Here is a 17,547-nt window from a genome sequence, read left to right on the forward strand (position 1 = left end):
TCAAGCAAGACTCAGCCAGTCAATAAACCACAAGCCCTTGTCAGGGTCAGACAGTTCATTACTCAGAGACAGCAACAGAAAGGCGAACCAAGGCGCTGCTCTCCAGGAGTCTGGCCCCTGGGAAAGACACAGAACGCAAAAGGAGCAGGTGACAGGTGAACAGGGCAAAGGGCTGCAGGGCCCTGATACTGAGATGCTGAGTGCACGCGCAGCTGAGCAGTTTCACAGCCTGCAGCTACACCCTCATGGGCAGGCAAGGGTGGGGACGCGGGGACTCATCTTCCTCAGAACCCAGGAGGCAACGACGAACTGAGCCACAGGGCCTTCCTGGAAGATAGGGAGGCAAATGCGCAGTGGCCTATGGTTCCAGGAAGATCCCAGGACATTCTCCTAAAGCTCGGGTCACCTGTGACCAAAACGGGCCCCAGTGGACTAAGTAGATACACACGTAGTCAGCAGGGTGCCGGAGAGTTGTCCCACTGTAGGAAACAGTGTGGATGTTTTAGGTAACAGAAGGCTGGGGTGTCTGAAGTACAGTAAGCCAAAGGCTAGTGGAAACAAGCTGAGGTTGAAGAAACAGGAATCACACAAGTTCTATGAAGAACAACATTCTACTACTTCCATGATATTTACAATCCTTGAAATACTGAGTTACAGTAGATGTCACTGAACCTACCTCTTAGAAAAAAAACCGCACATGCACACAATTGAAAAAAATGATTCTCTAATCTTTAGATCTGTTTCCACAAATAAAACCTATCACTTTTCACAATGAGAAAGCAGAAAGTAATACACAAACAAAAAGAGCTATTCCTTTAACAAAAGAGAGCCGATTAAGCTTGGGAGATCAGCATAACAAGAATAATCCCTGCACTTTTTTTTTTTTTTTTACACCACTTAACTCAGGCTCAAAGATAATAAATAAAAGTAATGTACAATCCACCAGTATATATGATTTCTATATCAAATTTTCTCTACTTTATACAGGAAGAAAATAGGTTTAATGTTTAAGAGGAAGACTAGTGAAACAGTATTACTGAAAGGCAGTTTTGCTACAATCACTGCTGAAGAAGGCCCTACAGGTCCCTGTTAGAGAACAGCCTGCTGTCTATGCCCCAAAATGTGAGATCAGGTGATCCTAGTAAACACGAGGAAAAGAATTAAAACATCTTTTGTCCTTATTTATATTGCTCCTTCCTGCCCCAGATATTCAGATAAAATAGATCTTAAAGACCACTATTTTATTTCACTATATCTATTTTAGCAATGTAAATAAAAATTTATTTTTAAATAAAAATCATTAACATTGTTTTTTAAACTGCAAATGGGATTCTCATCATGTAAGAAAAGCTACATAACAAATCCTTGTGTCTAGACAATTATTTGCCACAATCAATCAAGTGTAACTTAAGGTTCTCACATTATTTATTTTCAACTCAAGTAAAGGACAAAGGGGCCACCGGAGTCATTTCCTCATCTGAGTCACTTGATTCATCATTTAGTTCCAGTTCTGCTAAACCTTTGTCCACAGCTGTACTAGTTTTCTTCTTGTGCTTCTTAGGAACTGCATCATTAGCACACATTTTTCTCATTTTAATGTTTGGCAATTTCTTCAGATCACAATCCCATTCCCTACACAAAAGAAAGAGTTGGCAGGGTGTGAGGTGGGGAAGCAAGAAAAAGTCACTATTCAAAACTCTGAAAGTAGCAGAAAACTTTTTAAAGTTTACAGCAGATTCAGATGTACTAGAAAGAAACCATTTGATGCATTAGAGAGAATGCCCACATATTAAAGAACTCCCAGAGCAACACAGAGAGCTGGTACTCAGAAGCTAGAAGGAAGCCCTGTCCTGTTCCTCAGTCCTCCCTCCCTAACCTGAGCACTTCTGTCCATCGGGCTCTGGGATCAGAAACCTCACAAGTAGGAGCTGTATCATACCTGGCAAATCTCCAAAATGCACAGTCAGAAAAGTTTTCTTTTTACACACAGTAGTAAGTCACAGTTTTCACTGATCAAGCAAGTTGTCCGGTTACAATAGAAAATTCAGTTTTCAACCGCAGAATTTACTGTGACAATCCTATGTTCATTTACTTTAGGGGCAAGGTGAAGATTGCTTTGAGAACTGAACTCCTGCAATACTAATAATAGTCTATGCTGAATTCTTCTCTCTTTTCTGGCTTTCTTTGGGAGAGGCAGAACATACTTGTTTTAGAAAAAAAAAGTACATATATATGTAGTTAATTATTATTTCAGGCAAAAAATATAATTAAGGTGTAAAAAGAATCTTAAGCTCCATGTATCTAAATTATAAATACATATACATGAGCAAAAAAATAAACTACTTCTTAAATATGAGCAGAGAATTTTATTAGAATCAACATTTTATTAGTATTAAATACTATTTTTCTATGAATTCTTAGGTACAAAAATATAAAATGAGTAAGGTGACAAAGAATATGAGGAATATGAGACTTAATTTATCTAATTTCAATTAACAAAATTTCAGATCCATCACCATGATCTAGTTAAGATAAAAATATTTAATAAAAATCATTTTTAAAAACAAAGAAGCCATGTCTGAAAAAAACTGAAATCCTACTCAGTGGTCTCTCTAGTCAAAAAGAGAGTATACCATTAGCCTTGGCCAACGTGGGTTATTTGGTTGGAGCGTCATCCTGCCAACCAAAACGTTGTGGACTTGATTCCTGGTCAAGATACATGCCTAGGTTGTGGGTTTGGTCCCCTGGTGGGACACATATGAGGCAACAAATCTGTTTCTGTTTCTCTCTCTCTCTCTCTCTCTCTCTCCCTCTCTCTAAAATCCATAAGCATATCCTCAGGTGAAGATGAAAAAAAAAAAAAAAAAGAAAAGTACTATTAGAGAGACCACTGGACCACCTGTTTCTGGATGACTTAGCCATTTTCCGGGTATCACTTTCCACTAACCAACTTCTCCAAAAGACGGTGCTGCAAACAGTCTGGAACGTGACTCTGAGCCATCAAACCTGCTGCTGTTTTTTCTTTTTTTTTAAACATAAGAATTTGGGGAGGAATAGTGAGATCAGGTTCTTTTTAGTACTATAGTAAAGTATTTTAAAATATCTTGAAAAGAAAATAAATGTCTCATGTCAATATCATTTCAGAGTATATCTGGTGTTTCAAATAAACACAACTTAGGAAAATTCTACTTTGTCTGATCAAAGAGAAAAGGTTTAAAAAACCTGATTTTCTATCAACTCTGATGTCTAGACTCAAAGAGGAAGAAATTTTATGTCTCATGTATTTCACATGCTGCTTCAAGAAACAATAAGAGTGACACACTCACCTAAAAGTTTTCAGATTACCTGCATTTACAATATCTGGAATCTCTGGGAAAGAAAATAATTTATAGCCATTAGGCAATGTTTTCTAAATTACAACATATTGTAGTTTCCTCATTTATTACCGCAGGTGCAACAAATAATAATTGACAGACAGCAAGAACACCCAAAGTACAACAATTTCAAAGCATTGTTATAATGCTATGTGAAAGTAAGTCTTGCAAGTATAAAGAGCTTGGTTTAGGAAGGTGATTTAAGTAGAACTCTATTAGATAATAAATTCTAGCACAGAACCTGTAAAAGAAAACACACCTACAGTAATCCCCCCCTTTCTGCAATTTCACTTTCCAAAGTTTCAGTCACCCGAGGTTAACTGCAGTTCAAAATTACAGAATTTGTAAGTTTTAAATTGCAAACCATTCTGAGTAGCTTGATGAGATCTCATAATGTCCCACTCTGTCTCTACCTGCCTGCAGGCCACTTAGTAGCTGTCTGTTACCTGAACTGTTGTGGTATCGCAGTGTTGTGTTCCAGCCTTATTTTACTTAATAATGTCCCCAGCACACAAGTAGTGATGCTGCCAATTCAGGAGCCATAAAGGACTCCCTTTAAATGAAAAGGTGAGCACAGTACATCTAGCAGATTATGTTGCCAGACCATGTGATTTTTTAAGACAAGCCAGAAATCCACAATTTTAACGTGAAGTCACCAGATTTTTTAAATGATGACAATTAATAAGCCAATCAAATACCATTTGTAGGCCATATGTAGGCTTTAGGTTGTAACCTGTTTCGTAGTCCTTGCAAGCCTTAAATACCTTCTCCCTTTAAGTGCTTTTCTTCAGACAGTGCTGGTAAACTAATAACATACTTGTATGTAGGAATGGTAAGAACTGTTATAATGCCAAGAAAGACTACTTGATTTGATATAGTTCCTCAAGAATGACTGCAACCAGTATAGCTTGGTTCTACAAGAATTACAAAGATGAAAAGGACACGATTATCTTCTCAAGAAACTTAGATGTAGGTGGAGATGGGCAAGCAGTAACTCTATAACAAAGAGGCAAGAGGAAAACTTCACTCATAGTAGGAAGATATGATGTGACTGTACCAATTGACGGTTTGGGGGAATATAGGGAAAAAAGAATGAATTAAAAATAATTCCATATACTCACAAAAGAAAGGAAATCAAAGGAGAAAAATCAAACTAAATGAAATACAATAATAAACCTTTGAAACGAACTATAAATCTGATATTGCTATGTGTTTTAGAAACAAAAAAAGAAAATCGCAGTGAACACACCAAGGCCGTATCCTTCATACTGCTGCCGCTCACGCTCCATCGTCTGTCTGATGACTGTCTCCCGGGCACAGTGCCGCCTCCCCTGCCTGTCTTTGATGCTGTTGTGCAATTCAATCTGCTCCAGCTCACTGCTGAATCGATTTAAATACCTTAAAAATAAGAAAATGATCTGAGTTACAAAGTTACATAGTTTGGCCTAAGTTATTTCATTTAAAACATAACCCCTAGCCTTCGCCTGTCCTTTACATTTTTATGTTCCTCTGAGTTCAAGTCCTCAGACCTGGATAACTTAACCATTTTCAATATTTCAGCTATGAAAGTACCTGTTCAACTCCAGATGCGCAGTCAACCACTTCCTGAACACGCCCAGTTCCAAGTCCCACAGAGGCTTAACACATCAACTCTGCGCTTGTCCTCACCCCTGTCCCCACCCATCCCCCACCAAACCTGCTCCATCGCTTTTTCTATCTCAGGAAACAGTACAACCCTTCATCCCATTGCCCAACTGAAGTACTCTCCTTCTTGTGCGTCTCCCTCTGCCTTTTATGCCACATCTAAGTTTTCACCAAACACTGAGACTTCTACCTTCTTATCTCTACAATCCGCTTCTCTCCACCACTTTGCTAATAACCAAGCAGAAGGTACCACCATCTCTTGCCTGGAGTGATTCATCAGCCTCTCAAGGTCTCCTGGCCAAAATCATGTCCCCTCAGGCCATTGTCCTCATTCTCAGCACTGCGACTTTTCTACCTTTTAAATATGATCTCAGGTGCTTGCTGTCAAAGCCTCCCATGGCGCTGAATGTCCTTTGATAAATAAAGTCCAGACTCTTACAATGATAACTGAGGTCTTTCATGAGTTGATTGTCACCTATCATACCTGTCACAATTCCTCCCTTGAACCCGTTACTGCAGTCATATGAAATGACTGGCAGATCCCTACATGTGGCACTCTTACCTCTGGGCAGGTTCTTCAAACAACTTACTTCAATCTGCTGACCCCCACTGTTCAGGTGTTACTTTAGATGATATTTCCCCCAGGAAGCCATTACTGATCCCAAGGGAGTAACTACCACTATGATGGACAGAAAGGTTACAACCTGCTAAAGGGAAGAGGCTAGGGTATAAATCCAAGGTCTTTTTGATAACAAAGCCCATTTGCTCTTCTATAAATCAAGAACAGAACTGTCTCTTGAAGAACCAAATTGAAAAATTCCTTTTTCTGACCCTTTGCTTATAACATACCCAGTGTTTACCTTTCAATTAATTCACAAGCATCTTTCTTTGAATATCCTACTTTTTTGGGATCAAGATGATTTTGAAACCACTGCAGTTTTTCACCTATAACAATGAGCACCAAGATAAACATTACAGTTATCATTTAAGCAAAGAGGTAGTCATTATAATTTTCAATATCAGTGTGTTTATAACAGTATCAAAATTTATTTCAATGCTAAATATAAAGACTTGCATGAACTCAGAGCTAATTAAACCAGTCTGTAAGAAATTAAATTGTCACATTTTGATTTGGGGAAGAGAGAGGAGAGAAATACTTTTCTGTATATATTCCTTACCCAATAAATACGCAACAAAAATTTTTAAAAGAATACTTTAACAGAACATGACGTTTTAAGTACTGAAAAAGCAAAAGCTAGAACTTGTCCAAAATAATAAAGTGAAAACATTAGATTAATGGTGAAAATGGTATTTGCTGAACTTTTAATAAGCAGCAAGCAGAACTTTTAATAAGAGCTCCATAATCCTATGCTTTTAGTACTGTTTCCCACTTACACATGAGAAAGGTTCAGTAACCTGTTCAGGGCCTCAAAGTTAACATACAATATACTCATTCTTATGAGTAAATCAGACCATCAGGGTCACTTACAGTGAGATTTCTCAAAATCAGAGATGAAGAAATGGCCCTACCTCAGGTACTGATAACCCACTGAGAAATACTATTCCACTTGATAGTGTATTACACAAGGATTCAAATACCTTTAATTTATTAATAAAGCCTAATAGTCACTATTTTGAAATTTCAGGCTTATTAGTAAAAATTTCTAGCAAATAAATTTAATCCCCCTTTGCCCCGTCCCCACCCCCCACCCCAAAAGAGACTGTGACACTGAGATACAGACTGAGTATTTTGGAAACGTTACATATGAATTACTACTCCCAAAGTACTTAGGCCATAACTGTAATGGTTGGGGAGCTAATACTAAACCTCAAAAAGACATGTAGATAGATAGTCAAACAGATAGGCAGACTGAGACAGCTAGGTAGATAAGTAGTTAGGTAGTCAGGTAGGTAATGATAAACCAAACAAGTCCTGAAAAACTGAGCCAGATATTATTAACACTATATTAAGAGTTTAATGATTGATTTTATTTTGTTTTAATCAAGCCTGATTAAAAAAATCACTTAGAAATATTATATCACTAGGAAAGTCAAAAGAAAAGTAAGTATAGGGCAGAATTTCATTACATTCTAGCCAAAATATCAAATCAGTAAATCCACTTACCAATAAGATTGAGACGCAATGCTTTCTCATTCTTCAACCTTGGAAGAAAAGGCACACGTGTTAGAAGATTTCCAAAGCACGTTTTAAAAATGTCAAAACAACAAAAAGAAAAACTGCCTAAAGAGCCCTAATTCAATTATTACAGAAACACTGAACATTATGCTTCTTTTTTAAGTCCCTGGAACAAAATGTTATTAGAAAATTTTCCTTAGCTCTTCAGTGACTAAAGGGCACCTATAGAACAATCAGTTTTAAAAACACAAATGAGAGCTTGACTTGATTACGAAGGTTCAGGCAGGTTTTGTAATATGCAGAATACTTGTGCGCAGAAGAGTAATGAATACCTTCTGGAGACTGAGTGCTGCCACCAAGACCAAAATACATGACCGTCGTCTTTAAAGCTCAACAAGAACAAAACAGAATGTTTACTCTTCATAAATTTGAAAAGAATTATAACAAAGAGCAAGAACTCATCTAGTCTCAGAAATCAGTCTAGGTGATATATGCCTCCTTTTGTTGATTTCTGAATACTAATTCATTCGGAAGAGATCTTTCCACAGCTAGTTTGTCACACTACATGCTGCTCACTAGAGATATACTGCCCCTGCCCCAACAAAGCACACCAGGTTTGCTCTCCTACTTTAAACAACTAGAAAACCGGAGAATAAAATAAAGCCTCTTTTACAAAAATGAAAGAAAATATTCCAATACAAATAATTAAAAAAGGACTTGTGTCAGAATATACAAACAGTTCTTCCTACTTAATGAGACAAAAAACCCGAAGCACAAAAGATTTTAACAGATTTTTTTTCCCTCAAATAAAAGGCATACAAATAACCAATAAATACACAAAAAGATACTTAACGCTGTTACCCATCAAGATTGCTAAGTGTGCAAATTAAAACCACACTGAAATACTACTATACTGGCTAAATTTTTTTTTAAAAAACTGATAATGTTACCATAAAATAGTTAGTTGGAGTTCAAGGGAGTCTCCCCCATCAGCCAAAATGGAGGCAAGGGGAGGTTCTTACTCTGAGCAAAGGAAAAGCTAGCAAGATAATTGTAGAGAAAAATAGCCCCTGCCCGCTGGTACTGGCTTGGGGATGAGACAGGGCACATGCACCATAGAAGTCAAAATGGCGTACAGGGAACGTGCTGGACCAAAGAGGCCTGTCAGTCAGTCTAGGGTGGGGAAAGAGGGATTGGTTGGGAGGTGAACCCAAGAAAATTGAGCAAAAGTCTGGGAAGTTGAGAGGTCATCTTGAGAAAGTGCTTGCTCCATCCTAAGCCCAAATAATCCCAGGGAAACCAAGAAGTGCTCTTGCTTGTGACCTGCACTTGCACAGTGCATTCGCCTGCCCTCTTTATGGCCACATGGCCTCAGCAGCCACATGACCCATGGTCTTTAGGAGGGAGCCTCTAGCTCCCTCTTGCCCACCTGGTGATGCACTCACCAGTGCCTTTGCACACAAGATCTTGTGGCCCTAGCAACTGCATGGCCCCCCGAGACCATGTGGGCTCCACATGCAGGCTCCAGGAAGGAGCTTGAAATAAACAGCAACCATAAACAAGCTAAGCTACCTGGATGGAGACTATGACCACTTAGCAGCTGCCTGTGAGCTCCAAAGGACTATACTTTTAAATGAAGCAGGAACTCTAGACTCTGGCTTTATCTTGGTCTTGTGAAGGAGATGGGCTTTGTGATAGAAGTCCACCATTCTCCCAGATCATGTAGCACCTAAATAAAACCTCTTTCCTTTTCCACCAGCATCTGCCACATGAGTTTGGCTTTTGTGGTGACAGGCAGCCAAATCTCCATTTTTGTTTAGTTACAATAATACAACGTGTCAAAACAGCTCAACCTAATACACAGAAACAAACACAGGGAGGCTGCCAAAACAAGGACATAAAGAAACATGGCCCAAATGAAAGAATAGATCAAAACTCCAAAAAAAAAAAAAAAAGCTAAATGTAATGGAGATTAGCAATCTATCAGATGCAGAGTTCAAAACATTTGTTATCAGGATGCTCTAAGAACTTAGCAAGGACCTCAAAAACATAAAAAAGATCCAGTCAGAAATGAATGATACTCTAATTGAAATAAAGAACTATTTACAGGGAAACAACTGTAGAGTGGATAAAGCTGAGAATCAAATCAATGATTTGGAACATAAGGAAGCAAGGAACAACCAATCAGAACAACAAGAAGGAAAAAAAAGAATCAAAAAAAAAAAATAATGAGGATAGTATAAGCAACAACCTCAAGAGGTCCAACATTCACATCATAGGGGTACCAGAAGGAGAAAAGAAAGAGCAAGAAATTGGAAATCTATTTGAAAAAATAATGAAAGAAAACTTCCCTAATCTGCTGAAGGAAATAGACACACAAGTCCAGGAAGCACAGAGAGTCCCAAACAAGATGCATGCCAAGAAGCCCACTCTAAGGCACATGATAATTAAAATGACAACGGTTAGCCCTGGCTGCTGTGGCTCAGTGGATTGAGTGTCGGCCTGCGAGCCAAGTGTCGCTGGTTCGATTCCCAGTCAGGGCACGTGACTAGGTTGCACGTCAGGTCCCCAATTGGGGGCATGAGTAAGAGGCAACCACACAGTGATGTTTCTCTCCCTCTTTCTCCTTTCCCTTCTCTCTAAAAATAAATAAATAAACAAATAAAAAAAAAATAAATGCCAAAGGTTAAAGATAGAGAATCTTGAAAGCAACAAGAGAAAAGAAGTTTGTTACCTACAAGGGCGTTCCCATAAGACTGTCAAGTGATTTCTCAAAAGAAACTTTGTAGGCTAGAAGGGATTAGCAAGAAATATTCAAAGTCATGAAAAGCAGGGACCTACAGCCAAGGTTGCTCTACCCAGCAAAGGTACCATTTAGAATGGAGGTGCAGAAAAAGAGCCTCACAGACAGGAATAAACTAAAGGAGTTCGTCATCACCAAACCATTATTATATGAAATGTTAAAGGGACTTATTTAAGATAAAGAGGATCAAAACTATGAAAAATAAAATGGCAAAAAAAACTAAAACAAATCTATCAACAATTGAATCTAAAAACAAACTAAGCAAACAAGAAGATCAGAGACAGAATCATAGATACAGAGAACGTTTTGATGTTTACCAGATGGGAAACCTTAGGAAGTGGTACAAAGAATACTAGGTTCTGTGAAAAAGTATAGACTAGATACTCCAAGCTGCCTGGCTACCTTTGTTCCTTAGAAAACCAAATGTCTTTGGTAGGCAGAGTAACAAAGGGTGGCAGTATCTGAAATGGTTTCCACTGATTCTCGCCTCTTCATATTCATGTCCTCATCTCCATCCTTAATCCTTTCCAGGTTTTCTTCACTGCACGCATCACAACCTATTGAAATGTATGTGTCTGTTTTAGGTAAGCCCTATAAGCGGTGAATTCTGGTTCACCGTTTCTTTTCAGTGCATAGAACGTACTTAACATTTATTCAAGGAAGAAGGGGAATACTAATGAAGAAGAAATGTATAAATGGGCTTTTCACCAACACACAATACAAACAATAAAAAGATACTTACTTTTCCTTTTTTTCTTGTTTGTGGGCCTCCCTCGTAATTTGAGCTGCTTTTCTACTGTATGGATGGATGACTTTTTTTTCCCGTCCTACACTTTTCCCCTTTAGTGCTTTAGGCTGAAATGTAGGAAAACACATGACATGTTTAAGTCAGACATATGTAATTTCTGTCAAAAAATCTTCAGAAATAAATCTTACAGAAATACTGTAAGCCAGAACCACTACACCAGGAATCAGGAGATAAGCCAGACCTGTTACATAATTCAAACAGTGTTTGTTTCCATGGTTGTAACAGAAATGATATATTCAGAAATACTCTCCATGATGTTAAAAAAGCAAAGAAAGGAACAGAAAGGGTCAAGAAAGCCACTTCTTCAACTGTTCCATCTTCAAAGTAGGTACAGAGAACACAGAGAGTGAGGGGACTCACAATTGGACATTTGTGTTACAGTTAAGAAAGTTCAGGGGGGTGGGCAGACAGACCATAGGATGTTAATGGGGCTTGATTAGGGAAGTTGCACATGAAACAGAATGGCCAGTGGATCCAACAAAATCAAACCTGGGCTCATAGGAAAATAGAAACAGAGGATATAATAGAAGTCGTCTCAAAATTAACACATCCAAAAGGAAACAAATTATTTTCCCATTCAAGCCTTATGCCAGTTAACTAGATCATAATTCATTCAGTTCTCTAAACTAGACATTTCAGTAAGTTTTTAATCCTACATAACTCTGTATCTTATCACACCTATTATTATTTAGAAATCAGGGTTGGCTTCCTATAATAAAAATCACAAATAATAATAGCTTAACCCATATAAAATTCAGTTCTCTTATAGAAAAAGTAGGAGCTAGAGCTCTGCTCCATAAAGCTGGCAGAGATCCAGGCTCCTTCCATCTTATCTACTATCCTTAGGCTATAAATTTTGGTATACACTTATAGATCACTATAGCTTAATACCAATTCTAAACTCTAGCCAGTGAGAGGTAGGAAAGAAAATCAAAAGGCATACACCTTTCCTTTAAGAGCAAGATCTGCGAAGTTGTAGAGTCTTCTGCTGACCAAAATTTAATCCAAGTTGTATGAGGGACAGTAGTAAATATAATCTTTATTCTCAGGGAAAAAAAAGTTACTATAGAAGAAAAAGAGTCTATTAGGAGACAGCTAGCAATCTTTAACATACCTAATATTCAAAAAGGTCAATGTTTTTAGAATCTTCTCTTTAAAATATTATCATTGCCTTACTTCAGCCTCATGATCTTTCATGAGTAGGGCGGCCTTTAGGTTCTCATTGCTGGTCCTTTCATCAGAGAAGTCACAGAGCTTGTTTGTTCTACGACACTGACTCTAGCAGCTCACAGCTAGGTTCTTAACATCAAAAATAATCTGTCCTCAACCTACCTCTCCAATATCATCTCTCTTCCTTCAAAATATCCATCTTCCCATTCTTACTGAACTGCTCACCATTTTCAAAACACACCTTGCTACTTCGTAACTTCTTGAGACTACACTATTTAATTCTGCCCACAAAACCCTTTCCTTTGCTTGTCCTTTGATAAGACACAGTTCAAAGTCACTTGCTTTGTAAAATTAATTAAAAGGACCACCAATTCCTCACTGACACATGTATTCATTCCTTCAACAAATACTTATTAAACTATTTGACAATTTTCTGCTTCCTTCTCACTAAACCTGTCTAGAGAAGATATCTCCAAGTCTGAAACCAAGACGGCACCAGAAGCTGGTTACAAGTATAAGGGAATTAGGAGTGAAACCATTGTAAAACGGAATGTGCATTCTTTTGCTTGTCTCTGCTCACATGGAGGCGAGGGGTAGCGAAGAGGAAGGTGTGAGAAGAATTTTTTGTACATGAAGTTTACCTAGCAAACGTGAATCAAGTGAAAACTTTCAGAACTAATTGTAGGCTGCCTCTAAGATGGCCACCAATGAATTCCACCTCCTGATAGTCATGCCCAAATCTAATCCCCTCTCCTTGAGTGACCTAGTGACTCACTTTGAAAAAACAGCATTTGGCAAAAGTAATGAGATTTCAGCCCCAAGGTTAGGTTTTGAAAGGTTTCTGGTTTCTGTCCTGGCTACTGTCTCTTGACTCGCTCTGATGGAAACCAGGGTCACATAGTAAGCTGCCCTATAAAGAGACCTCTGTGACCACTACCTGGAGGCTTCCAGCAAATAGCCAGTGAAGAACTGAGGCCCTCAGTCCAAAAGTCCATGAGGTGTTGAATGTACCAAGAATCATGTGGGTGAGCTGGGAATGGATCCTCCCCAGCTCTGCCTTGGGGTTAAATCACAGCCTCAGATTATACCTTGATTACAACCTTGTAAGAAACCTGGTAAACCACGCCTGATCCCTGACCCAAGAAACTGTGAGGTAAGAAATGCTATTGTTTTAAGCCAGTACATTTTGTGATAGCTTGTTCTACAGAAAGAGATAAATTAATGCAAGACAGGAAAAAAAAAAAAAAAAAAAAAAACCTAAAGCAAAGGTGTGCTCTTTGAAAAGATATCTTTGTTTCATATCTTAATAAATAAAACAAGTCACAGAAACCTCAAGGAATAAAACATTCTCTGAAGATGCTAAAACTTAACTAAAGTTAGAGATATGTAACTGGTTCAGCAATATGTTCAAGTGTATAAAAAATTCCCTTTAAAGATTTAAAACCTTTCTTCAGAACAAGAAATACTTTGATACCCTTAGAGTATGAAAATGTCCTTATAGCTTTAGATCTCAAAGAACCTCTGAAACTTAGTCCAAAGAAGGCACAAAGAAATGGAACTTATATTCTGACCCAACGGTAGTTTATAATTCCTTATAATAACTTATTCATAAAAAGGTTGCCTCAAGACAGAATGAATGGCACAGAAATATGTATAATAAAACATTTTCCTATTTTTCTATATCACAATAAAAAAAAAACAACAAAATACTTCAACAACAGAAAATTGAAGTAAAACCCTATCAATAAAATGTTAATCTACTAAGCAGTCTACTCAAACTAAATAGCTTAACTAAAAAGCAATTAATTCCTATTACTCAGGGGTTCTCCAAATTGATTTTGTATAGCATCTGATGATTCATGAATAGTACAGAACATAAACTGGGGGATGGAAGATTAACATTTTATGTTTTAAAAAGTACCAAATTTAACTTTCCAAGATATAGCAAAAATACCATTTCTTTTCATAGGCATAACTAATAGACTATTTTTGAATAGCTATAACTACTTTGAAAAGTTTCTGGCACCACAGAAATATTCTAGTCAGAAAATCTGTATGGAAAGTGTCTCTTTCCTACAATCCTGAATGATTATTTCAGAATATTCTAAACTATTCTTTGAATTCAGAATTGTGAGTTACAAAAGAAAACACATAGTTTACTCAAAAAACATAGCAATGGAGAGAGGTATTTCAGGGCCAATATGTTTCAAATATTCCTATTAAAATAAAAATGTAAGGAGAAACAAGGGGCAGAATAGTGGTTTTAAGGGTAAGTAGTGGGGGAAATGGATGAAGGTGGTCAATGGGTATAAACTTCCAGTTATAAGATGAGTAAGTTCTTGGGGTCTAAGGTACAGCATGGTGACTATAGTTAAAAATACTGTATCGTATACTTGAAAGTTATTAAGAGAATAAATCTTAGAACTTTTTGTAACAGGGGAAAAAAGGGTAACTGTGAAGTAGGAGATTGTTAACTAAGCTTATTGGGGGAGTAATTTCACAATATACTCATATATGTATGACAAATCATCACATTGTATATCTTAAACTTACACAGTATTATGTCAATTATATCTCAGTACAGCTGAAATTTTAAGCTCACATTTACAGGTGAGCACACAATTATTGTCATTAAGGAATATGTAGGAAGTCAATTATAGTTAATGCCCACAGTAATCAAGGGAGGACAATAACATACTTTTTAATGGTTTATAATCTAGCCAGATAAATAAACACATTTAAACTCTATACAGGCTTACATAATAAAAGAGTATACCCGTGAGTGCCTAGCAGCCTAGTACACACCAAACTTAAAAGCACGAAAACTTTTTTTAAATGCAGAATAAAAAACTGTTGGGCAGGATTAATTAGTTTGAAAAGATTCTTCAAGTTAAATTTTGATGTAAGAAAAAGATATGAACTTGTGAAGTGCTAGGCAAGATTCACAATAAACAAAAATAAAAATAAGATGTAACGTCACTATTGACGACTATCACTAAAGTTAATTAACACAACTAACATTTACTAAATATTGGATACAGGGATAACTGGTTTGCTTTCAATTTTTACAATTCTCTGAGGTAGGCACTATGGTTACCCCCAAGTTAATAGGCAAGAGAACTAAGAGGGGTTAAGTAATTTCACCAAGATCATAATTTAGTAAAGATACAGGTTCCAAACCCAGTCCTCTGGGATGCCATAGCCCACATGCTGAGATGTACTGAAAGAAGTTTAGAGTAACTGATATAAAAGTCTAGCTGGAAAACCCTCAGTTCCAAGCTAAGTTCAAATTCAAGAGAAGATGTAGCAGAGTCACAGAAAATATAAAATGAAATAAAATAAAATGAAAGGGCAGAAAACGTGCCAGTAACAGATTTATATGCCAGTCTTTCAACTCTTACAACAAGGCAATACACTCCTACCATGGAGTCTGACAAAAGTGAAGTTCTGAGAGTCAAGGTCTACAGTTCCATGCCAATCAACCCGTACATCACTCACATATCATCACATTATTATTGCTTTTATGTTTCATTCTGAAAAGGAAAGGCTATAAAAGGACATTATAAGTGGCTGGAAATACGGCAAGTGTAATGATAAAAACTGAATTTATATAAACGTGTATATAATCTAAAGCAAAAAGACTAGATAGACATGAAAGACAAAAATAGCCATAATGACGCGTGAAAAAAGATAAGAAAGTAAGAAACAACAAATAGTTTTGGAATGCAGACTTAAGCAGCAACCATAAAGAAAAGCAAGGGAATTATAAATATATTATTTGGTTATTGTTTCCCTCTGAGGAGTTCCTGGTTGTTCTAGGTTCAAGAAGGGGAATACAGAGGCTTTCAAAAGCTATGTTGTTTTGTTTCCTAAACTGGATAATGGATAAACAAAAGCTCCTTATACCGCTAAGATGCTTTATACTTCGTGTGTTATATAAACACTCTTTCACATCTCAGTTTTTAATAAAAATAAGTTTCAGTGCCTTAGCAGGAATGGAGGGCGTGAAGGCAAGATTCAGGGCGGGAGTGGGCCACTAGAGAGCGGTGAATGGACGCCAAGTAGAGGCTGCCGAGCCCACGCAGTCTGAGCGGGCAAGAGAGGGGACACGGGGCAAGGAAGCAGCGTTGTTACGAGTTTTGCCAAACAGCGAGAACATGTACAGGTGCAGATTTTCTCCCAAAGGGGGCAGTTGACCGGGAAGAAGTTAAGCAAGAAGGGAGAAGTAGCAAGACGCTCTCCGAGCACCGAGAACTCAGAGGCAGAGCTTTAAGGTCCGCACACTGGGCCGGGACCCTCCTCCCGGCTGCTTCGCCCTGCGCCCCCGCCCCCGCCCCCCACCAAGTGTAATCAATCGCTTGGCATCCTGCTCTCTCCCAGTTTCCCCAAACCGCGCCCTTCCTCTCCCATCCGGAGCCTTCTCGGAACCAATCAGGTTTAAAGAAGCGCGAGGGGGCCCACCATGGTGACGTCCTCGCGGCCCGCGGGGGACCTCTGCACGCCACAGCCGAGCAGCTTCACCTAAAGCAGCCCCAGCCGCTGACAGCGGAACGCCTGGCCAAACACACGTGGGGCCGCAGCAGCCTGGGCGGACCCGACCGGAAAAGGAGGGACGCGTACGTGTCTGTAAAACGTCCGGGCAAACCGAGACCTGCTCTTTTTGGCCCCGTGTTGGACGTTTAAGCCCTAGCCCAGGGGGCAGCCTCCCGACGTCCCCGCGAAGCGCGCTGGGCCGGAGCTCAGGGCCGGAGCTTAGGGCCGGAGGGTGAACTTGGCCCCGAGTGGACTGCGAGAGGGAGATCTGAGCCAGGCTCGCCAACGCCTGACGCTACGGGCCCGGGGCGTCCCAGGAGGATCAACGGCGAGCGACCCGGTGCACAGCTCCACAGCGGGACCAGGCTCTCCTCTTAGGGGCACCTGCTTAGAGGCTGGCCCCCTCCCGGATGACAAAATGAATCCTCCCTCTTCTTCAATCCAACACCTCGCCGCCCAGTAACTACTGTAGATAGTTTGGAGACATCTTTATAGAGATATTTCTTCAGTGCTTTAACAAATACACAGATGTGTGTGTGTGTGTGTGTATAATGGTTAAGTGTTAACAGTAGGTATTGATGCAATAAGAATACATGCCTCATTTCCAGGGTAACCATTAAAAGGATAGAAACAGTGTACGTAACCTTGAATAGAGTACAAACAAGTAAAGAAAATCAATAGAATAATTTTTTTAAAAAGAAGACTGTAGGGAAAATAGAAAACAAAAATAGGGTGGTAGATTTAAGTCCATATAGCAATAATAATGGACAAGTGACCTAATTAAAATATTAACACGTCGTATTGGATTTAAAACATTCAACTATGTCCTGTGTATGAGACATCCAAAATATAAGGAAACAAAATTTAAAAATCAAAGGTGGGAGAGGTATGCCAAGCAAATACTAGTGAAAAGAATGTTAGTATAGATATATTAATGTTAAACAAAATAGACTAAGTCAAGAAGTACTATGGTAGGTAGAAAAGATTACTTCATAATGATAAAAAAGTGCCTATTTTAAATATTTGTTCACTTAGTAATATAGCTTCACAAATATAATGGAAAAACTGATAAAATTTC

General features: G+C 38.4%; 1 protein-coding gene across 3 annotated transcripts; it reads right to left on the minus strand.

Moving 5' to 3' along the window:
* Positions 1-1,407: 1,407 nt before the first annotated feature.
* On the minus strand, positions 1,408-16,528 carry TMA16 (translation machinery associated 16 homolog). Of its 3 annotated transcripts, none has more exons than XM_090288950.1 (7): positions 16,398-16,501; positions 10,701-10,813; positions 7,144-7,181; positions 5,879-5,963; positions 4,624-4,772; positions 3,327-3,369; positions 1,408-1,632 (listed from the first exon to the last, which is right to left on the minus strand). In XM_090288950.1, the coding sequence occupies exons 1-7, from the start codon at positions 16,398-16,400 to the stop codon at positions 1,437-1,439; spliced, it is 627 nt and encodes a 208-aa protein (XP_090145076.1). In that variant the 5' UTR covers positions 16,401-16,501; the 3' UTR covers positions 1,408-1,436. The 3 variants fall into 3 exon arrangements, with proteins under 3 accessions (XP_090145076.1, XP_090145078.1, XP_090145077.1); XM_090288952.1 differs by having other exon boundaries at positions 1,553-1,632; positions 3,346-3,369; positions 16,398-16,502; XM_090288951.1 differs by lacking the exon at positions 1,408-1,632 and adding an exon at positions 2,884-3,021 and having other exon boundaries at positions 3,346-3,369; positions 16,398-16,528.
* Between the last annotated feature and the right edge of the window lie 1,019 nt (positions 16,529-17,547).

The sequence above is a fragment of the Furipterus horrens genome, unplaced genomic scaffold (assembly GCF_987537825.1).
Source record: "Furipterus horrens unplaced genomic scaffold, mFurHor1.1.pri manual_scaffold_10, whole genome shotgun sequence".
Lineage (NCBI taxonomy): Eukaryota > Metazoa > Chordata > Mammalia > Chiroptera > Furipteridae > Furipterus > Furipterus horrens.